General features: G+C 38.1%; 2 protein-coding genes and 1 pseudogene across 2 annotated transcripts in view; all 3 read right to left on the reverse strand.

Moving 5' to 3' along the window:
- MMP26 (matrix metallopeptidase 26) overlaps window positions 1–23,886 on the reverse strand; it is a 253,853-nt gene that overhangs the window by 172,953 nt on the left and 57,014 nt on the right. The gene's annotated exons all lie outside the window — the stretch shown is intronic.
- Window positions 195–1,123, reverse strand: LOC105527337 (annotated as a pseudogene).
- Window positions 10,732–11,766, reverse strand: LOC105527316 (olfactory receptor 51F2-like). The gene is given in 3 exon segments (XM_011963612.1): window positions 10,732–10,782; window positions 10,784–10,975; window positions 10,978–11,766. Coding segments are annotated over 3 exon segments (1,032 nt in total).

A 23,886-nucleotide genomic window follows, 5' to 3' on the forward strand; every position in this document is an offset into this window, starting at 1 on the left:
AAAAAAAGAAAAAAAAGAAAAGAAAAGCTGTGGTATATTAGATCTTCATTAGGGATTAGTTGATTGACCAATTAATTAATACATCTAATTGTAAAGCTATGAAGTAAATAGAACCATTTCCTATTTGAATGATACACTTTCCTTCTCCTAAGAAAATGTATTGTGAAAAAAATAGAATTTCCACCTTTGCCCCATCATTTAGGCTTCAGAGCCAATTTTTCCAGGACCTTTACCCTAATCTGCCAAGTTTTTACACAATACACAATGGGATTCATCAAGGGTGGTATCAGCAAGAATGCATCTGCTCTCAGAATCGTAGCTAAAGGGAATTTATGCTTAGAAAAGCGATGCATGGTAGCCAAGGTGATGATGGGCACATAGAAGATGAGTAGAGCACAGATATGAGACACACAGGTGTTAATTGCATCCCCATGGGATGCAATTCCCAACACAGTCTTCAGGATGAACACATAGGAAATAGCAATAAAAACACTGTCTGACATCATGCAGAGTGCAACGAACAAACCATAGTAAAAGTTAACCCTATTGTCAGTGCAGGCCACCTTCATTACATCCTGGTGAAGGCAGTAGGAGTGGGAAAAAAGGTGTTTATTACAGTATCTGAGTCTCTTTAAAGTAAAAGGAAGGGGTAGCACTAGGAGAATGCTTTTAATAGCAAACACCAGTTCAATTTGCAAAGCCCTGACGCTGGTGAGAAGAGAGCTATATCTTAGGGGGTTGCGAATGGCTATGAAGCGATCAAAGGACATGATTAGGAGGACTGAAGACTCCATGTCTGTGAATTCATGGATGAAGAATTTCTGGGCAACGCATGCATCAGCAGAAATCCCCCATGTTGTTGAACAAGAAGATTCTCAGCAGAGTGGGTAGGGAGGAGAAAGACCAGGTCGGACAGGGCCAGCATGGAGGGGAAATAGTACATGGGCTCTTGCAGGGAATGCTCTCTTCTGATAACAAATAGGATGGTGCAGTTGCCCAGGATGGCCATGAGGTACATAAGGCAGATAGGGATAGAAATCCAAATGTGTGCATGCTCAAGTCCTGGTATCCCAATCAACAGGAATGTGGAGACTTCAACTTCTGAGGTGTGGAGCAGAAACATCACAGATAGGTCACTAGCTTATCTGCTCCAAGGCCTAAAGTGAGATGCACAATAGACAAAAATTTTTAATTGTATTTGCTGAATATATTTAAGTTCAATAGTTGGTTAAATTAAATATAGCTCAATCTTAGGTGTCAAGAAATAGCATAATAAATATTTTCCTATGTAAAGAAAACAATGGAAAATATTTAAACAGGTTCATCACAGGATTCATTTAAAACCTTTATGTTATTTTTCTATCCTTATTCCCTAATATACTTCTGAATAATTTTCTAGCTAGAAAGAAAGTGCTTTGGTACCCACTTTTTTTGAAATCCTAGGTTTTTGAGATTTTTACTTCAATTAAACTAAGTGGAATGTGTTACAATCTGCTGTCATGTGTGTGGTCAATGGTCATGTACTCACACAAACCACAGATGCATGCTGTAGTAACAGCACTCAGGGGAGGCCTGAATCTTATGTTATTGATCTTGGTACATGACTGTGAAAATATATAGAATTAGTCTACCACAGAGGTTGGCAAACTGTAATGCAGTCAAACTCAGCCCATGGCCTGTTTTGTACATGTTGGCTTTTTCTATTTTTAAAGGATATTATTAAAATAAAAAAAAGAGAGAATAAAAAGCATACGTGGTAGGGATGATAAGTTCCTGAAAATTATACACATTGTAAAATGATTCACTTTTCAGGTATTCACAGAAAAAGATAGGCTCAAAACCTCAGAGCGATCTTCAAGTCTGGTAGCAAACACCATTTGTCAGATCTTGACAGTAGCCTGAGGCAGGGCAGTATGAGTAAGCACAGCACCTCAGTGACCAGAGGAGGAAGAGCTCCTCTGACCCAGCTCTCATGACTTAGATGGCTAGTGACAGCAAGAGACCACCTTAAGTGGTGCAGAGAGGATGGTTATGTGTGATCATTTGTCCTTTCATGGAAAGTCTCCGAGCATGTCTTGGCAAGGGTAAAGAGGAGGTTGCGTTCAGCTAGAAGAAACTAGAAAGTAGTGAGGGAAAGGGGAAATAGTATCTATTCTATATGCTGCAAAAAAATTTTAAGGACCTTTGCCTCATGTTGACCTGAGTTAGGAGCTATGAGGCAGGCTTAGTGTTATTTATGACCAACGCTTCCTTGTTATGCATCCCATAACACAGATGCCATTTGTATGTGTTTAAAGTACTCGCCACCTTACAGTGCAATTGCTACTGGCCCTGCTCAGAAAGGTCACAGCTCTTGTCTTTGTCTGCTCATGGATTCTTTTTTCCTATTGCACTTGGCTTCTCTGTGTCTACCCTTCAGATTGGTGACCAGTGCAGGTGTCTGTCTCTGGAATTTGGGTTTGATACTGTTCATACTCCTAGTGTCAGCATTACTGACACTTTGGGTAACTTTCCTTTCAAGAGCTGTAGAATAAAAAGCTCCAGTGGTGTGGCTAACAGCCTGTCCTTGTCAGAGGAGCAGAATTCTGACAGAGAAAAAGTGATAACACAACATCCCTCTCCCTTCAATGAATCCCCTCAAAATGGGCCATTCCCAAGGTTTCATACCTGAGGCCTTTGTTGACAAGCTTCCAACCTAACTCCAGTAACCAAAAATGAGTTACTAATGGCAACATTGTTGTATTCAACTGTATTCATCATGTAAATACAAGTAAGTGCCCCATGCTACATGAGGACACTAGTCTTTTCAGCCATAAACCTTGTCCAAAATGTAGCTTGATCTCTTAGGTTGAACAACCCATGAAACATTTTTACCTCCATTCCTCTGAAAGATATAGGGTTGTCTACAAAACTACAGTGTTTTCATTGGAAAAGGTAAAGCCATCCTAAGGAAATTCAATTTCATTCACCAGAACACCTACCAGGCTTCTAGCCACCTAATTCCAGACCAAGAATGGGAAGCCTTCAGATCCTACAGCTACTGCAGCTTCTCTGTTCCAGCACTCTGTTGGGAATCTGCACCTTTGTTTATATCCTCATACTCTTCGTTAGCAGAGGAACATCCTCTTGAGAATTCATAGACACCTAGTCCCCTGGGAACAATGACTTTTGTTTGAATTTGGTTTGATTTGTCTCATCAATGTCTGTCAATAATGAGCTCTCCTAAGTGAGCAGGTTCTGAATCACAGTGAAGGCTTTAACTGATGTGATCCTGTTTCCACACAGGTGCAGGATTTGGGGACAGTCACTCTAAGGCATTATCAAAGACAGCCCAAATCCAGCAATGGCTCTATCTAAGATTCAGTCTATACCTTAAAAGGCTCAACATAAGCCAGTCACAGAAGTCAGAGACAGGCAGACTTGAGGTAGAATCCTGCCCACAAATGGTGACAAGGTCTCTAATTTATCATAGGCTCCCTCTTTCTGCATTGTCTTATATCTAGCCCCTTAACATTTATTGGTCCTCAAAGGCACTTAATCTCACAAAACAAAAAGTAATACCCAGGGTTACAGCATGCTTAATAACTCAGACCCTCACATTCAGAAGAGAAATTGTTCAGCCCACTACCTTTGAAAATTAGAAATAAATAAATTGTATAATTCTGCTGGCATGTTGTGCAGGGGCATATGATTTTCAGATAAAGAAAACAGAACATAAGATTTAGCAAAATACTATTGGCCTGAAACAAAGTATATCAGATAAATGAACCAACTTAGACAGCCAACAATGATGACTTCATCTTCGGGTTAATACAAGAGGTGATGTGATGGAGTTAGGGGCTGTAGTCATCAGTTAGGACAGGCAGAGAATTGGAGAAAAGAATCCAGTAAACTAGCAGACTGATACTATAACATGGGCCTAGTTGCTTAACACCTCTGAAGATTTGCTCATTTGTAGAGCTTTGATAAAGCTGTGAACCCTACTTAAGGTCAGAATTTTCTGTTATTTAGTAGCCTTTTACTACAAAATCATGCCAGTAGAAATATAGTCAGGATTATGATACCTAATATTCTGCCTTCAGGAAAATATCAGTCCTAGTTAAACACTGTATTATTTTCCTAAAGCCTTAAGTCCCCTATCTCAAGGCTTCACCAGACTTGGGAAGATGCAGCCCTGGCACTCCAGGGCAGGTGGGTGACTGAAACCAGATTTGTTAGGCCCTGTATATATTTAGAACTGGTTGCTGAGGATGACAGACAAAAGCAATACAGAATATCCTTTGAAATAGTCCTCTTTATTATTACTGGACCAGAACAAAATAACCATGAAGGCCTATGCTAATTCTAGCCAATATATCCAGCCTAGGTTTCTCAACTTATTGCCCTGGCATCTGTAAAGGAAAAATTGCAGCTGTTATGAAAATATAATGAATGCCTAGAAAAGGGGGCACATAAGTGTTGAACGAAGAGAGCATTGCAGACCTAGTCAGATTATCCTAACTAGAGAAGATAATCCTAAAGGATTCTGTTCATTCAAACTTTAATCTTTATTCAAACCTCCACCCACTAGGAAAATACGTTTTCTGATATAAAGAAAAAAAGAAAATCTCCCTCCGCTTTCTAAAATAGATAGTACAAGTAAACTTTCTTCCTTTCCCCATCAATTCTTATGTTACCTACCACAAACAGCATTTCTATTGCCATCATCATTCATTTATTTGATATGTATTTCCTGATGACCTATTATGAACAATGTATTGTTTCCAACTACTGAGAAACACAGGTCACCAAAATAGATGCATTGCTTTTATTGAGCTTATAGTTCAGAGGACAACTATGGATCACCAGTGAGTAGGATAATCAATATAAGAAGCTTTCAGAAACTTTCAGAGGTAAACTTCCAGAAAACCTTGAACCTAAACCTAGAGCAGTTTTTAGCAGGTAATGAGGAGCACCTCTTCAGTCTACACTGGCTTTGAAAAATGAGGAGCACTAGTTCCTCACATTCCTATTCTCATACACAGATAGGAGACACAATTCAATTTGATTTTTCACATTCGGAAAAAATGTATATTTTAACTAGAGTATTACCAAAAGGAGTGCAAGTTTCTAATGTTGATATATTTTTTCCAGCATCAGTCCAGAATCATAATGGAATCATACGGCTCATGTTTGTCTTATGGTAGATCCTTCTGTTACTTCCTGACATGTATCTACATCATTTTGAGTGGAAAATTAATTGATCTTCAGATCTAGAAAAGGCTACAGGATCACCAGGTCAAAAAAGCAACTAGAACTATGAAAAAATTACAAGTTTGTTTTTGTTTTGTTGTGGGGTTTTTTGTTTGTTTGTTTGTTAATTTTTTTTAGGGAACAAAACAATTAGAACTCTCACTTAGAAAGGCTAAATTTAGGTGATTTTTAAGAAAAAAATGAAATAAAATCTATTATTTTTCTTCCATTTTTTTCTCTGATTTGACTTGCTGCCTTAGCTCTTCCTCATCCATTTCTGCTTTCCTTTACTTCTCTTTTTAATTTATTGTTAACAACAATAAATAAATAATAATATTATTGCTAATATCACCATTTTAACATAAAAGGGTGTAAACTTAGTAATAATAAATATTCCCTGCAGAAGGATTTTTCTCTCAGCAACCTTCCTGAGACCACTTCTGTATACTTTATGTGCTCATAGCACTTTCTCCATTGCCCTGGAGTTATCCCCATATTTTCTAAAAGACTTGTCCAGTGGATACCTTTTTCAGGATCATTTTTCTTCTCTATTTGGAGTTTTAAAAAAGAGGAAACAAGTTGGTAAGCATATCATTTTAATTGACTTATGGGATTAAATAACAGAACTTGCACCAAAAACAATAACAAAAAAGAACAAGGATCGATTTCCAGTACAACAGAAGAAATAGCTCACACCTCATTCTGAGCTGACTGCATTTTCTGTGAACCTACAAGATCTCCAGGATAGAGCATCAAGGTTTGAGCTGACCCTGTGAATTCACTACTTCTAGTGCATCACCGCAAATCTTTTAGCCTCATTTTCCAATCACTGTTGCAGCAATCAGACCCATTTAGTCATTGGCTGGCTTTACACAGGAAGAATCTGAAAACATCTCAGCCTAGGCCCGTGCCATGTATCTCTTGTTTCTTGACCCATGACTGACACTGAATGATGAGATATCTACATGTACTTACTTGGTATTCATGTATGTACAACCCAGAAATGGGGAGAATTAAGGATTCGTGAGGTAGACTTTGAGCAATGGGAAAAAGGATCCAATGGATAAATTGTTTCTGTCTTTTTATTTTCCTGGGTCGAGTATCCTGAGACATATTTGATAAGGCTTCAGAGGTGACCCTGTAGGATTAGGCAATAGTCACCCATAATGGTATCTGAATTATTTTTGATGTGCCATTTCTCAACCTCCAAATTCCTTTTTACCTGCTCTGTGATGAAGACGTTGGGCCTTATAATGTTTTGCCAGCTGGTACAATGTTAAGATTTGTCAGTAGAGGGTAGTGGAGGCACACTGAAAGGAAAAGAAGAGGCTTTTCTCTCCCTGATTTTATTGTGGTTTGCCAACCAGACTCCTACAAATTATGATTTTTCTTCTTGCTTGGCTCGGTGTGTTTCCTCCAGGGCTCGGTTCCAGCAGTTCGTAGCTTTCTTCAGCATTTCACCACTGAACTTGTTCTCCAGCTCTCTGCTGAAACAGTAATGGCATAACCTGGAACCATAGGCATAATAGGCCAGCACTGCAGCTGAGATAGCTTCTTCTGTATCTTCTCCTTATCCCTGAATATGTGTGTGCACATCACGGGCCCCATGGGACTAGTCTTCTAGCAAGGTAGTCACTCAACTTACCCAGAGAAGACAGGCACAGCCACACATGGAAATTCATTATACTCCTGGAGAGAACAGTCTTTCCAGTTCCCAGGCACAGCAGTGCCCAGCAATCAGCAGTTTCCCTTGCACTTAGAGAGTTCTGGGGCTTGGCACTTTCTTACGGAAGGCCTTTCTTGCAACTATCAGAGAGCAGATTGATGGAAAACCTCACTGACAAGGTACTTTTGTGACTTCAGCCTAGTGCAAGGAAAGGAGTCCTCCTTGGGGACTTTATCTCAGCCTTTGGGGTAATGGGTGCCCCTTATAGCTGTTTCTACTGAATTCTTTATAATTCTATCTAACAAGCTAATTTCCCCACTATTTTTGGTCCTTGTTAATAATTCTCTACATTAAATTTTTCCTGTTAAAATTATTGTATGATTTCTGGCTTTTGATTGAACCCTGATTAATGCAGCATCAAACTCAATGAGGTGTTTTCTATCATCTTATTCTTCCTCCTTCTTTAACTCCAGTTGTTCCTCATTCATGGTCCCTGGAAGCACATTATCATTAACATGGTCAATTGATAAATCTGATTGCTAGTGGTCAGAGGGCTGACAATAATCCTTGAAATTCAATGGCATCACAATTACTAACACACTCATTTGTGATTGACTGGTTGAAGTTCAGGTGAAAGGTAAAGTATTAGGTTATATGGTAACTATGGATCTTGAATATAGTCCTCCATGTTTACCTAAAACATCTAAAGATTATGGAATGGGCTGATTTTACTATCTGCCTCAGAAATCTTGAAGTAAGAGCTAATCAGAATGGGACATCCAACTCACAATGCAGGATATGCCACGAAAATTAAATGTTCTCTGTAGGAACACTGACAGAAACCTTTATCTCATTCAGACATAGATTAGACAGCTCTAAAAATCAGGCAAAGGATTTAACTAAAAGGGTGGCAGAGCTGCAAGGCAGACTGCTCAGTTTTAACAGATCTTCTGTGATAAAGTCAAAAACCTTGAAAAAGTCTAGAAATACAGTAATGGGAAAATGATGGGATCCTCATTCCTGGAATGTTGACAATTGAGTGAATAAGTCTTCAAATCTTGAAACTTTTGAATATTTTATGCCAGAAGAAGCAGATCCCTTCTTACTTTTCAAAGATAATTCATTTATTACTGTCTGGAGACCTTACACAAACCAAACCTGAGTGTGACGCCTCACAACTGACACCTTTCCTTCACAGGAACTGCCCTATCATTTCCCATTTTTGAAGAAAACACTTTATTTACTGAAGGCATTGCAGAACCTACTTAATTGGACTCACTGGAATCAAATGAGGAGAGTAGATCTTGAAGGTGTTAAATCCAGGCAGCAGTGGAAGTATGTGGTAGTATGAATATTAATTAACATAGAGAAAAGTTTATTGACATGAAGGCATTGATCCATGATTTGAGGTGCAATATTACATCAAGGATACCCAGAAACTGTGCTAATGCACTACTGAGATGGTTGTTTCAAGACTGGATATGATAGTGACCACAGAAAATTAGGTGGAGATGGCAAATATTCTTGGCAAAATGTGGACTATAGAAATAGCAAGGAAGCTGACATGTTAGAACTGATTTATCATATGGGACAAGAGAATTTACCACATGATTATTTTCTCCATGAGGGAAGAGAAATGTCTTCATGGAGGCCACAAAGAATGCATTTGTAAGAGGAAGTCTGGTTCGTTTCAAAGGTCAGCAGTTGCCGTACTCCGTAGGCTACACCTAACAATGAAAGATGCTTCTGTGGAAATAGGCTTCCTATTAACAATGAGAATGAAGGAATTCTGAGACCACATGGCAGTACTTAACAATCATATAAGTGGGTATAGTTTTTATAGAGGATAGAAAGGCTAGAATGGCTATCAGAGTGATGGGACCCAGTGTGACATGTTGCAATATATGATAGTCTTCCTGGAGACAAGCTAAATGAACAATCTTCTAGGATGTACCCAGTGTACATTTACAATAGAGAACTTCTAAGCACCAGGCTGACATTAGCCATATAATGGGAAGTCATGATCCCTTAACTTGTTTAAATATTTAAGTCACTTCATGTGTACAGTGCCCATTAATTGAATATGAGTCTTGGTCTCCCCCACAAAGTGTCCCACAGTGTTACTGCCAGTATGTAATAAAAATTATCCAGATTTCCCCCCAAACAGCCTAAGGTCATTTACAAATGTAACTGTTCATTAAACAAAGAAGAATACCCAACTCTTTAAGGACTCTTAGATACAGGTTATCTAAGGTTATGTCTAAGAGTTCTTAAAGAGTCTGTTCACTCAAACATGTCATCATGCTCTCCTTTGGTTAACTTATAAGATTACTGAGAGTGATTAATGGAGTTATGCACAACGTTTATCTCATAGTCAGCCCAATAATTTTTTGGCTTTACTTGTGGTTATTCTTCAGATGCTTAATCATATAATTGAGGATAATATACTTAGCAACAGGAAAAATTCTTATGTTGTTATCCTATCTGAGACATTTGAGCAATTATTGTAGGTATAATGATGCACAAGGTCAAAAAGCACAAATAATTTATATGAATAGTTGGCCCAGAATCGTACAACACTTGTCACTGTTGTATGGATGTCTCTTCATTAATTCACATCCATGGCCTCACTGGGGCTTTTTTGATAAGTTTCTGGAAAAGGAGGAAAATACTCAGGCTTGGTTCATGAATAGATTGGTAGATAAGTTGATGCTAACCGAAAATTGTGTGCAGTGGCACAACAAAACTACATTTGAATGGCATAAAGGAGAGTGGTGAAGGAAAACACTTTCAAAGGGCAGAGTTGTGAATAGCACTCTTGGTTGTTAACTTTGTTTGGAGGAGAAGTTGTCTGAAGTCTGTGGATATACATGGACTAGTGGACTTCGCTGAAAGGCCTGGATAATTTGTCAGTACATGGAACTAGCAACTTTGTTAGAAGAGATGTAAGAAAGTCTGCATGTGATGTGCTATTGAAGTGGAGACACAAAGGATGAAAAGTTCTGTGTCTCATGTTAATATTCACTAGAGAGTATTCACTTCAGAGGAGGGACTCAATGACCAGCTATAAACATACCTAAAAAGTATCTATGTGTGGATATCAGCCAGCCTTTGCTCTGTCATTGCTAGTCCAATGATCCCATAAATGAAGCCATAAAATCAGAGATAGAGAGAAATATGAGCCAAAAGTACAGGTTCTCTTATACCAAGGCAAATCTTGGTTAAAAAAAGAATGAAAAATAGTTTTATTCTTACTCCTAGAATGTTAACAATGTAATTATCAACTTTTAACTCTTCAGCTAACAGCAGCAGTAACTGATGCTGAGCACATAATATGGTAACTTGCATTTACATTAGGCAGCCCCTGCACATAATAAAGGGCAAAATAATTCCATCTAGATAAGACCCAACGTGGAATTACATTGATGTGCATTTTAGGATCCACCCTACAAAATGTCTGTTTTGGAATCGCACAAATAATCAAGAATTTCAAGAAAAGAAACTAATTAAAGTGTTTTCTGTGTGTCATTCAAAAAATAACTGAATTATTTAGAAAGTTTCTCACATTAAATGTGAACTTTTATAATTGTACACAGAGCCTGAATTAATACTTTATGTAGCTTTCATACTGCTTACACATATAATTAATTGTTTATATGTTTCTTCACTTTATATAGAAATAAAAAATCACAATTTAGTTGGCAATGACATGAATTTATTGACAAAGAAATTGACTAAATAAACGTCACATAACCTGTAAGTTGCTTAGTTTGGACTGTTGAAGGCATGTTTGGGCACTCTGGGACAATTACTCCATTCTAGCAAAGCACTTATTAATAAATGGCTTTATCTCTAATCAGAAATAACTGATGATTAGATTTGAAACTGCTTCTGAATTAAGACCTTGATAATGGCCTTTCGAATCTGCTTAGTCTTCACACTGTAGATAATAGGGTTGAGCACAGGAGGGATTAACAGAAAGACATTGGCCCTGATGGTGTGGACAAATGGAGGTGCTGAATGGCCACAGCGATGGGCAAGAGACAAACTGATGAGAGGGATGTAGAAGATGGCAAGATGGCAGCAGCACTGATGTGGGATGTGCAGGTGTTGAAGGCTTTCTGCCTCTCCTCTGAGGAAGGGATGCTGAGGACGGATCGAATGATCAGGACATAGCAGAGCAGGATACAAGGGCAGTCAAACCCTGTAGTGGAGAAAAGCGCAAACAGACCAAGGATGCTGTTGATCCTATTGTCTGTGCAGGAGAGTTGGATGAGATCAACACGGTAGCAGTAAGAATGTGAAAGGACCATAGAACTGCAGAAGGACAACCTCTTCACAAAGAGCACAACTGGCAACATGACGGCAACATTTCTTATCAACACGCTTATCCCAATCTTGGCAATTCGGGCATTGGTAAAAATGGTAGTGTATCTCAGTGTGTCACAGATGGTCACAAAACGATCAAAGGCCATGGCTAGTAGAACCCCAGACTCCATGAAAGTAAATCCATGTAGAAAGAACATCTGAGCAATGCAGGTATATAGGCTGATTTCTTGGGCTTCAAACCAGAAGACACCAAGGATAGCAGAAAGTGTACACAGGGACAAGCTCAGGTCTGTGACTGAAAGCATAGAGAGGAAACAATACATAGGCTTATGGAGGCTCCGTTCACAGAGGACCACAAACAGGATCATGCTATTTCCAGAGAGGGCAACAACATACAGGAGACAAAAAGGGATGGAGATCCAGTACTGGGTGGCTTTCAGGCCTGGAATGCCCGTCAGGAAAAAGATCAGAGGCTGAGCATTGCTATTGTTGGGGACCAAAATAGGGAAAGACTGAGAAGACAGGGATGTTTCAGTCATTTAACATAATACATAATACGTAGCTTATCACTTATAACATCTCTTTGGCACTTCAAGACTCACTGAGTTATTATTTCTAATTTTCAAAGAACTTCAATTTTATTTTAGTTTCCCAGAGCTGCACATTTCTCTCCAAGTCTGTCAGTGTTTCACATTTATTGAGAAAAGTGAATTCCCTGAACTGTGCCACATCAAATTTTCTGAAGTATATTAAGTCTATAATTCTCCTTAATAGCAATAAACATTATAATTAAGTTATGTCTGCCAATGTAAATCCCTAGTAAAATACCTAAACAATATTATGAGAAATCTGGTTTCCAGTATTGTTGAAAATAAATTTTGATTCTGGAATAAAACACTGAGCAAACAAAGTCATGTTTGAAATGTGAATGTTTTTATACTTCCTTGGAAAATATCCAGAAGAATGCCAAAAACATCCCTGGGACACGCAGGCCCATATATGTGGTAATAGACTGGTCCAAAAAAACACCCTAAGAAAAATAAATATTGATCCCACTTGTTTGGAGCTCCCTGTGTTGTTGACATTTTATATGTGTTATATAATTTCATCCATACACCAACTCTTGGAGATAGATCATACATGAATTTTGCAGATGAGCAAACTAAGACTCAGCAAAAATCACCCAATGTTATCTTTATAAAGCACTGCCTAAATATTGAGAGAAACCACAACAGTAAGAAAGTTGGAGAAAAGAGAGAGACAAAGATGACAGAGGAGGAAGAAAAGAAGGAGGAGAAAAGGAAAGACTAGTGAAGGTGGAGGCAGGTAAGAGCACCAGGGGGAAGAGGAAGAAAGAGCAAGCGGAGGAGGAGGAGGAATAGGAGGAAGAAAGGAGGGAGTGGGGAAGAAGGGAAAGAAGAAAGGGAAGGAATGGAGGAAAAAAGGCAAACCTTGCCATAATTTTACAATAAATTAAGCACTACACTATGATAAATAATACCACAGGCTAGTATCAAATTCAAAAAAACACAATAGCCGGCATTTCTTGAACATGTGCCATATGCCAGACACAATTATCTTCATATCCATAATATGATCCAATCATAATTATTCGACAAAGAAAATAAATTTTTTATCCCTAATAAACATATGAAGAAGCTGATATTTACATTGATTAAGTAATTTGCCCCAAATTATGCAGTTAGGCAGTAGAAGAACTGAGGATGAAACCTGCATGTCTAACCTCAATGCCTTCACTCCATAAAGCTGAGGAATGCATAAAAGGAATTTCTAAACCAGTCTGACAAAGGCTCCATCCAGGTATATGATTTTAAAGAGACATACTACGGTCAATGTGGTATCTTTGGAGGGGAGTCTGATGCGTCAAATGTTAATTCCATGTGAATTGTGGAGATATGAAGCTCTTTAGGCTTCTCTGGAAAGTAGTCTTAATATTGATAGTTCTTGTATGCAAAGGGCCAAGAAAATCGGGTATCCAGGCTATATCCACTATGGAAAATAACACCAAAATGGAACTGTCAAATTCAATTGAGGGCAGGCACAGGGCTCAAGCCTGTTATCCCAACACTTTGGGAGGCCGAGGCGGGAGGATCACTTGAGCCCAGGAGTTCAAGACCAGCATGGGTAACGTAGGGAAACCCCATCGCTACAAAAAAGTGTACAAATTAGCCAGGCAAGGTGGTGCATGCCTGTGGGTCCCAACTACTTGGTAAGCTGAAGTAAGAGAATTTCTTGAGCCCAGAAGTCAAGATTGCAGTGAGTCATGATTGTGTCACTGTACTCCAGCCTGAGTGACAGAGAGAAACCCTGTCTCAAAAAGAAAAAAAAAAAAAATCAGTTGACTCATTTCAGTGACCATCTAATTCTTTCAACAACACATATTTTGTTGATGGTTCTGGAAATTTTCTCCCCCTCATTATTTTATGATACCAATCTCTCTTAATATTCTCCCACTAGTCAGCTCTTTATCTGACTATTCTCAGTTTTCTTATTTCTTTCCCCCACCTCTCCAGGGTACCTTATGTTTTCCAACCTTATATTTGGCATTCTTCAGAGATGTACCCTTTGCCTATCCTCAAGTCACTTGTAAAATTATCTCCCCCATTTTCACAGCCTCATATTTCACCTATACAATAATAAATTTCAAATGAATTTCTGAAAATCAGTTTTGGTGTTCACGTTCCATGTCTGAAGATAAAACTTTATTCTGGACATTTCCATCTAGATTTTTCGTGGGTAAAGAAAAAAACCTCATATCTTCAAAACCAGATTGATTATGTTCTCTTAAAACTGTTTTTCCTCCTACACTATATTCTGTATAAAGCTTATAACTTTCATAAAAATGACCCAGTTTTCTAAATCAGAAATCTAGGAGTCATCCTGTACTCTCTTATTTTTTAACCAACACCTGTTCCAGTCTTTTCTATTCAACCTCTAATATCTCTCTTTATTCTTCCAACTTGTCTTTATCTGAGTACAAAATACTCTCTTCCAAATCAACTCACTGTCTAACCTGGACTATTGAATTAGCCTAATACTGTATTTTATTAATATAGTAACATTAATATAATAATATAAAATGAAAGACTCCGAAAGCAATAACAACGTCCATTTATTAAGTACCTTCTCTATTCCAGAAACACATGAATGAGAAAAACAATCTTTTAAACTGAATAACAATGACAATATCACATAGCAGAAACTGTGAGGCAAGATGACATCCAAAACAACTTATAGCTTGAAGACTATAGGAAAAAATGCTGGAAAAATATTAAGTTTCTAAGTTCTCAGTTTAAGAAGCTAGGATTATAATTAAATAAATGTCAAAAGAAGCAATTAACAAAGATGAAAGGCATAAATGAATGAGTTAAAAATAAAACCAAAGTTGATTATTTAAAAAGAATATAATGAATCTTTTTTTCAAAGACAGTCAAGAAAATGTTACAAAAAGGATGAAAAATGAAAATAATAATAAAGCTATGATTAGAGAAATATAACTTTAAATATAATGAATAGTATGCAAAATTATGATAATATGTTTGATGACATACATAAAATAGATGATTTTATAAGAAAACATCAATCACCAAACTAGCCTAAGAAATAAAATCTAGCATAGAAGAAATGGTAATGATGGAAAAAATTCTTACCAATAAAGCAAACAAGAGTATGTGTTTTGATTTTTGAGTTCTACAAATGTTAGAGAAGAGATTATTTCTTTCTTTTCAAACTTATCTAGCCCAGAAGAAATATTTGTTAGCAAACTACCTGCTGATATATCACTAATTCCCACACCCTTTAATCTGAGCCTGTTACTCTGAACCCTGCTTCCCAATATTGGTACCCCTGATTTCCAGTCCTTTGCCTCTGAGCACTTGCCTCTCCACTTCCTATTCCTCCCTTTCTGTTCTCTCTTGCCCCCTAGTTTAGGCCTCAACAGTCTCTGCCTTCTTGGTCTGCTTTTTCTCACACTCTCACACCTTACTTGGCTCCCAACAGAGGAAGACGTGCCCTTTCTGCTCACTGTCCAAGCCAAATGTATTTGTAGATGTCTCTTAGACCTGGCCTTCTCTAAGAAGCCCTGTATATAACCCAACCCTGCAGCCAACAGACACTTGGGACTCGACCATAGGTGTAATGACTAGAAATTCCCAGGAGATTCCTCACAGTAGACTGAAGCAGATCCAAATAATATGTTTACAGCTTCCTTTTAATTATTGTATTGTCTTTATAATATTTTAAATAGATATAAATGTTTTTTTCCATTTTTTCCCCAAAATATGAAAAAGTTTTGTAGATTTTCATTTGTTGTTTGTTTGTTTGTTTGTTTTTTAATGTTCTCACTCATAGGTGGGAACTGAACAATGAGATCACTTGGACTCGGGAAGGGGAACATCACACACCGGGGCCTATCATGGGGAGGGGGGAGGGGGGAGGGATTGCATTGGGAGTTATACCTGATATAAATGATGAATTGATGGGTGCTGACGAGTTGATGGGTGCAGCACACCAACATGGCACAAGTATACATATGTAACAAACCTGCACGCTATGCACATATATCCTAGAACTTAAAGTATAATAAAAAAAAAAAAAAAAGATGCAGTCTCACTCCAGTCTCACTCCAGACTGGAGTGCAATGGCACAATCATGGCTCACTGCAGCCTTGACCTCCCAAGCTCAAGCAATCCTTCCACCTCAGCATCCCTAGCAACTTGGACTACAGGTGCATACTGCCACACCTGTCTTTATGTATTTATTTATTTTGTAGAGATGGGGTCCCATTACATTGTCCAGTCCGGTCTCAAACTCCTAGGCTCAAGATATCCTCCAGCATTGGCCTCCCAGAGTGCTGAGATTACAGGCATAAATCATCATGCCCAACCTCCATTAACTTTAGACTCTACTTCCTGCTACGCAGAGTGCAAGGAATAAATGCCCTTACACTTTCCTTTTTCTCTTCCCTTTCCTTTCTCAAATTTAGTCCCCTGTAGTATAATACTTTCCTAGGCCCTATATAAAAATTTACATTCAATCTTATAGCTATGATTATATATTTGTTTAGGTTACTTGAACTTCAAAAGCAACAAAAAAATTATTAAAATATAATTAAATAATTATTCAACATGGAATACAGAATATATGGTATGATTAGAAAAATAATGACACATCATCCTATGTCACTAAACATACCGCTATAAAAGAAGGCACCCCAGCTGGGCGTGGTGGCTCACGCCTGTGATCCCAGCACTTTGGGAGGCCGAGGCAGGCAAATCACGAGGTCAGGAGATCGAGACCATCCCGGCTAACACGGTGAAACCCCGTCTCTACTGAAAATACAAAAAATTAGCCGGGCGTGGTGACGGGCGCCTGTAGTCCCAGCTACTGGGGAGGCTGACGCAGGGGAATGGCATGAACCCGGGAGGCGGAGCTTGCAGTGAGCCGAGATAGCGCCACTGCACTCCCGCCTGGTTAATAGGGCGAGATTCCGTCTCAAAAAAAAAAAAAAAAGGCACCCATTCATCAAAAGAAAATCAATTATTTCCTTTAATATTAATTCAGTTGTCCATAATTACATCAATTTTCTGTTTATTTTGGACCATAGTTTTCTGGAACTTTTTTTTTTTTTTTTTTGAGGCGGAGTCTCGCTCTGTGGCCCGGCCTGGAGTGCAGTGGCCGGATCTCAGCTCACTGCAAGCTCCGCCTCCCGGGTTTACACCATTCTCCTGCCTCAGCCTCCCGAGTAGCTGGGACTACAGGCGCCCGCCACCTCGCCCGGCTAGTTTTTTTTTTTTTTGTATTTTCAGTAGAGACGGGGTTTCACCGTGTTAGCCAGGATGGTCTCGATCTCCTGACCTCGTGATCCGCCCGTCTCGGCCTCCCAAAGTGCTGGGATTACAGGCTTGAGCCACCGCGCTCGGCCTGGAACAACTTTTATGTTGTCTCTGGAATTTAAATTATCTTTCGTTTTGTCTGATGGCCGGGAAAAGAAAAGCTTTTTTTTTTTTTTAAATTATCTCACAAATGACTGAAAGAGAGGAACTGCAATAATAATAGTAGAGGACTTCATGAACAAATCACCCAGACAGAAAACCAATAAAGAAACATTGGATTTAAATTACACTCTAGACCAAACAAACCTGACAGACATTTCATCCAGCAGTTGCAGACTGCATATTCTTCTAGATTGCATATGAAACATTCTCCAGGATAGATCATCTGTTAGGCCACAGAACTAATCTTAACAAATTTGAGAAGATCAAAATCATATCAAGTATTATTTCTGAAAACAATGGTATAAAACTAGAAATCAATGTAGAGAAACCATGGAAAATACATATACATAGAAATTAAACAACATCTTCCTGAACAACCAATAAGTTGATAAAAAATCAACAGAAAAATTAAAAAATTTATTTAGACAAATGAAAATGGAAGTACAATATACAAATACCTATGGGACAGCAAAAGCAGTATGGTAGGGACGTTTATAGCAATAAAAGCCTACGTCAAAAAAAGTAGAAAGATCTCAAATTACAGTTATTTGTTCATAAGGAAAATTAAATGCTTGTAAAATTGAGTGGACATGTAAATATCCTCAAGATCTTGTTAAAATGAAAATTCTGACTCGTAGGGACTGAAATGGAGCCTGAATTCTAAATTTCTGACATCACTCCTATCTGAGGCCATATTTTGTGCAACATTCTAATATGTTCTGCATTTCTTGAGGCATGTCAGATTGTTGTAGTCCTGGAATTATTTTACATAGCATCCATAAGTAGTTTTAATTTATACTTGGTTATCAATTGTTGAAATTTATTATATACCAATTTCATTTGCTAAAGCATATATTCCAGGATTTTTCATTTCAAAAAAAGTAAGTAAATGATAAATTTGCTGTGTTCCCTGTCTAAAATTTCTTTCTTTTTTTGTTATACTTCATTGCTGTACTATGTGAAAAACAAATAAATCTAGAGACCCCAAAATCCCTAAGCCAAAAGAAAAAATCAAGCTGGGAACTGTATCAGGCAAACCTGCCTCCCATTTTATTCCTGTAAAAGGTAGCTACAACGTTAAAAAGCTACATACCTGCCTTCTCTGTGGGCCTCAAGATCTTTACCCTAAAACAGTTCTGAATTTCACCCTGGCAATGAAAATTGATAGCTTATTTTCAAGGCTGTGGAAAAAGGAACAGAACTGGAAGTCATCCCTTTGCTCACCTGAGACAAATGCACATCTGATTGCTTCCTCTGCCCTATTGCTTATGTAAAAATGCAGATTCACTGAGTCAGACTAAGGCATAAGTGACTACTCCCCTATCCACTCCCTCATGTGTAAATTGTGTATTTAGTGAAAGGCTGATCAAAAGAATGCAATCTTTTGTATCTTATCTTCCTATGACCTGGAAGCTCCCACTTTGAGTTGTCCTGCCTGTCCAGACCAATAAAATATATATCTTAAACTTATTGATTGATGTCTCATGCCTCCCTAAAATGTATAAAAGCAAGCTGTACCCTGACTATGTTGGGCACAATTCATCAGGACCTCCTGAAGCTGTGCCACAGGTGTGTCCTTAACCTCAGCAAAATACATTTTCTACATTGATTGAGACCTGTCTCGGATACTTTTGGTTCACAACTATATGCAGAATTACTGTGCTCTAATTTTTTCTAAACATTTTTAAGGGTTAGTCTCTTAATACAGTGGATAAGGCTACTGGTTCTCCTTGCTGGCTACAGAGCCAGTAGTTTTATCCACTGTATTAAACTAACCCTTTTAAATGCTCAGAAAAAAAACTACTTAGAGCATAGTAACACTTAGAACACAACCTGGTTTGTAGAAACTGTTTGAAAATCTCACCAATTCGCTGTTAAGTCTGCGTAGACTAAAACGAATTTTACTGGGTTTTTTGTAGGTCATCTTTCCCCCAACTATATTAAAGCATTAGATTCTGCTCCTTATTTACTCTTCATCAAGTGCTTCATACTTCCACAATACTATTTCTATATTTGCTTTTTTTCAGTTCTTCATTCTTTTTTATTCTTGATGAACAGCATTCTATTGCATAAGTGTGGCACATTTTGTTTAATCTTTGATTGACAGATATTTGGGTTGTTTCCACATTTTAGGTGTCATGAATACAGCTGCTATAAGCATCTTCAGACATTTTTGGTGGATGTATAAACCATTTATTTGAAGAATGCAACTAGAAGTGAAATTGCTCATTCAAAAGGAGTTGTGTCCCGTCCTGCAGGACAGTGAACGGACCCTGGAAGGGGGAGTGGGAATGGAGGAGACAAGAAAACACGAGAAATGGAGACAAGACAAATAGCCTGATCAAGTCTCGTTTAATGGTGGCAGTGCAATGCCTTATATAGGCTGGCAGGGGAAGAGGTTGGGCCAGGGCAGTGACGGGGGGCTGTGTTTTCTCAAATTACAATCACGCATGCGCCATTAATTGGTATTTTTCCCGGGCATGGAATTGCGCCTGCGCTGTAGGCTGCATTATCTTCCTGGGCGCGAAAAAGTTTGGCGCGCACGGGAAAAGTTGTTAATGAAGAACCCGGAAATACGCCATCTTGTCTCTGATGATATGGAGCTTGAGCAACAGAAGCCGTGGCAATTTCCGGGCCTCACGGCTCCCGACAGAGTTGTAGTTTTATTAGAAATTGCTAAAGAGAGTCAATTTATGAGTGCTCCAGTTGCTCCTCATTTTTACCAATACTTAGTGTGAAAACACTGAAAAGTGCACTTAATTTAGCTGTTCTAATTAGTTTATATTGTTAAATTGTTACAGTTTAAACTTTCATTTCCCTAATGAATAATAATTTTGAATAATAATAATAAACCTTTTCATATGCTCATTGGCCATTTCTCTGCCTCTTGTTGTACAGGGCCTGTTTAAATCATTTGCTTGTATTTTTCATGAGTTGGTTGTCCTTTCTATTGATTACGGGGCTTTCTTTGTCAGATATATGCATTATGAATGTTTTCTCTGTCTGTGACTTGACTTTTCACTTTTGTATTGGTCTCTCTTGAAGTAGTATTTTTTCATTTTGATGACGATCAATTGTTGATCTTCTTTGCTATTGTGGCTAATGACTTTTGTGTCCTGTATAAGAAATCTGCTTTCCCCAAGTTCATGAAAATATTACTTTACTTTTTTAAAGAAGCTCTATAGCTTTAGCTTTCAAATTTAGGTTTATTTTACACCTCAAGTAAAGATAGTTTACTTAGAGGTAGAAGGTGAGTTTCACTTTGTTTTTTCAGACAGATATCCAATTGTTCTAGCACCATAAAAACATTGTTCTGTCACTGAATAGAATTGATTCTTCTATTGAAAATTAATTACTGGCAGGGTGTGATAACTCACGCCTGTAATCCTAGCACTTTGGGAGGCCAAGACGGTGGATAGCTTGAATCCAGGAGTTTGAGACCAGTCTGCTGGGCAACATAGCAAGACCTCATCTCTTAAAAAAAAAAAAGGAAATCAATTACTGAAACACTTAAAGCTATTTCTGGTTTTTCAATAATGTGTTGATCTATCTTTACATAAATATAAGGCCACCCTTTGGGTAAGTGTCTAGATAAACTATTTCATTAAAACTATTTAAAAGTTTACTGGTGCATATGAAGTATAACTATTTACAGATGATGACATATAATAATAGATTAACATGGTGGCAGGCACCTGTAATCCCAGCTACTTGGGAGACTGAGGCAGGAGAATCTCTTGAACCCAGATACTGGAGTTTACAGTAAGCTGAGATTGCACAACTGCACTCCAGTCTAGGCAACATAGTGAGACTCTATCTCCAAAAAAAAAAAAAAAAAATCAACGAATTAAAATGTATTTATTGGTGTATTCATTTTCCAGTACTCAGATAATTAAGTACTATCAACTAAGTGAATCAAACAACAGTAATTTGTTGTGTTACAGTTCTGGTTAGAAGCCCAAGTTCAAGGTGTTTGGCTCTTTCTGTTGGCCATGAGAGAGAACTTGTCTCTTGTCTCTCCCTTACCTTCTGGTGGTTGGCTGGAAACCTTGACTTTTAAATGCATCACCTTGCTCTCTGTTTTGTCTATATGGCATTCTTGTGTATGTATCTCTGTATTCATATTATTCTTTATATAAGGAATCCAGGTTTAGGAACTCATCATACTCCAGTAAGACCGCATCTTAATTTAACAAATTATATCTGCATTTACCCTACTTCTAAGTAAGGTTACATTCTGAGGTAAGAAGGGTTAGGGCATCAACATATGAATTTTGGGGAGGACACAATTCAAATAGTAACAGTTTTCCAATCAGGGTACATTCATTTTCTTGCTTTTACAATGTCTAGAACTTTCACTACATTGTTGAGATCAACAGGATTCTCCCTGAAATTAGAGAAGGCAGAGCATAAACGTCTATATTTCCCATCCTACCAGATTTGATTTCCCTACTTAAATATGGAAATGGGCCCTAGATGGTGGAGAGAAAGCTGATAAGAGCACCACGCTCGGGCGAGTAAGAAGAACTAAGGTAGGTAAAAGCCATCTCATGTTACCCTTCACAGGTCAAATCTTCAAAATCAAGCTAGGAAATTCTTCTTCCTGGGGAGCTGCAGAAAGCAACAAAAGAGCTTTACTACAGCTTAGAGGAAAGAATCCGAAAAATATAGTCAGACAAAGAGGTCAGTATATTATTGTTGTAATTATTACACTTTTATAACATAATATCCCTGCTCGATTAAGTAGAGACAAGTGTAAAAATATTTTGGAGTATTTTGTTTATTTTATTTTATTTTAAGACAGAGTTTCACTCTGTCACTCAGGCTGGAGTGCAGTGGTACGATGTTGGCTCACTACAACCTCCGTCCCCCAGGTTCAAGCGTTTCTCCTGCCTCAATATCCTGAATAGCTGGGATTACAGGCACCTGCCACCACACCTTGCTAATTTTTGTGTTTTTATTGGAGACGGGGTTTCACCATGTTGGCCAGGCTGGTCTCGAACTCCTGACCTCAAGTGATCCGCCCACCTCAGCCTCCCAAAGTGCTTAGATTACAGGCATGAGCCACCGCACCCGGCCTATTTTGGGGTTTTGTGAATACCCGGATAAAGTTGGTTACCATGAACTTGAAACAATCTAATTATTTGTGGGGTCTTTTTTTTTTTACCCCACAAATAATTTTTTTTAATTTTATTTTTAGCAATTAGTGACATACGTATATTAAGAGGCAATTATATTTTGAATGGCAAATGTGATGGAAATATTTAGATATTGAGATTTTTCACATTAGTAAGGTTGAAATGATTAACTTTAAGAACTACATTTTATACAAAGAGCTTTAAAAGAAAAGAAGGTTAAAGTGATATATAGTTTGTATATATATGTGTGTATGTGTGTGTGTGTGTGTGTGTGTGTGTGTTGTGTGTATATATGTGAAAAAAAAGGAAGAAAATCTCAGGATCCCAAATTTACTATGCCAAAAGGGAAAAGTTAAGCTTCAAAGCTAAATTACACGTACATATCTGTCTTTCCTTTTGTTCCTAAACATAGTTACAGAAAGAAGGCTGTATGCCTCCACAGAAGGCCTCCCTCAGCCTGGTAATGTAAATTAACAGCCTGTCTTCAAAGGTTCATGTTAAGAGGAAACTAGAAATCATCCCCACATCCACCCTGAAACAAACGCTTATTTGACTGCTTCCTCTACTTTATGCTTACCTTATGTCAAGTGCAGATTTAATGAGCGTGAAATACATAGATTGCTCCCTCTCACCAACCCTTTTCACCTGCAACATGCTGGATTCAGCAGCCTAATCAAAGCCTCACAAGAATGTGATCATATCCTACCTCTTTTTTTCTTTCCCATTTCCCCTCCTGCCCACTTTTCCCCTTTAATCATTGAAGCCCTCAAAGTCCTCTTCAGAAGTACAGGCCATGCATTCTATTGTGACTGTGTCTCTTTCTCCTAGGCATGTGTCCTCAACCTTGGCAAAATAAACCTCTAAATGGATTGAGACTTGCCTCAGTCATTTTCTTTGGTTTCACATATTTATCTCTTTATATAATACAAACACATTATATATGTCTGTATATTTATGTTGCATATCATATACTACATATACACATCATATACTACATATATACACATATACATATATATACACACACCAACATATTTCTACATAGATATAATGAATTGTCTCAGAATTCTCACGTCAATATCCCCAACAACCTTTTTTTCCAACAAAGTTTCTTCCTAAACATCCTTTCTGCCCTGCCCTCGTAACCCTACAATTGCAGATTGGTGTGATTGTAAGTTTATCGTAACCAACTTTACTGGGCTCTCAAAACTGCCCAGAAACCTTGGTACGTTTCAGTGGAAACTGGGCTTCAGCAAAGGGCTGCGAGCCAAGTTTAGAGTCCTCAGTGCATCCTGGAGTGGCACCAGCTTTAGAAAGACTCAAATGATGAGGGGCCTCTGGGAACATCAATCAGAGAAATTCTGACATTTCTACTATATGCTCCTTTCACCTTGAAATCCCCTACTAAACTTAAAAAGTAGTGTGGTTAGCCTGATAAATGCTTTCCACAAGAGCCTGGGTCATGCCTGCTTAGAGTCAAGTAGCATTTGGGACTGTGGAAGAG

Source organism: Colobus angolensis, unplaced genomic scaffold (assembly GCF_000951035.1).
Source record: "Colobus angolensis palliatus isolate OR3802 unplaced genomic scaffold, Cang.pa_1.0 Scaffold616, whole genome shotgun sequence".
NCBI lineage: Eukaryota > Metazoa > Chordata > Mammalia > Primates > Cercopithecidae > Colobus > Colobus angolensis.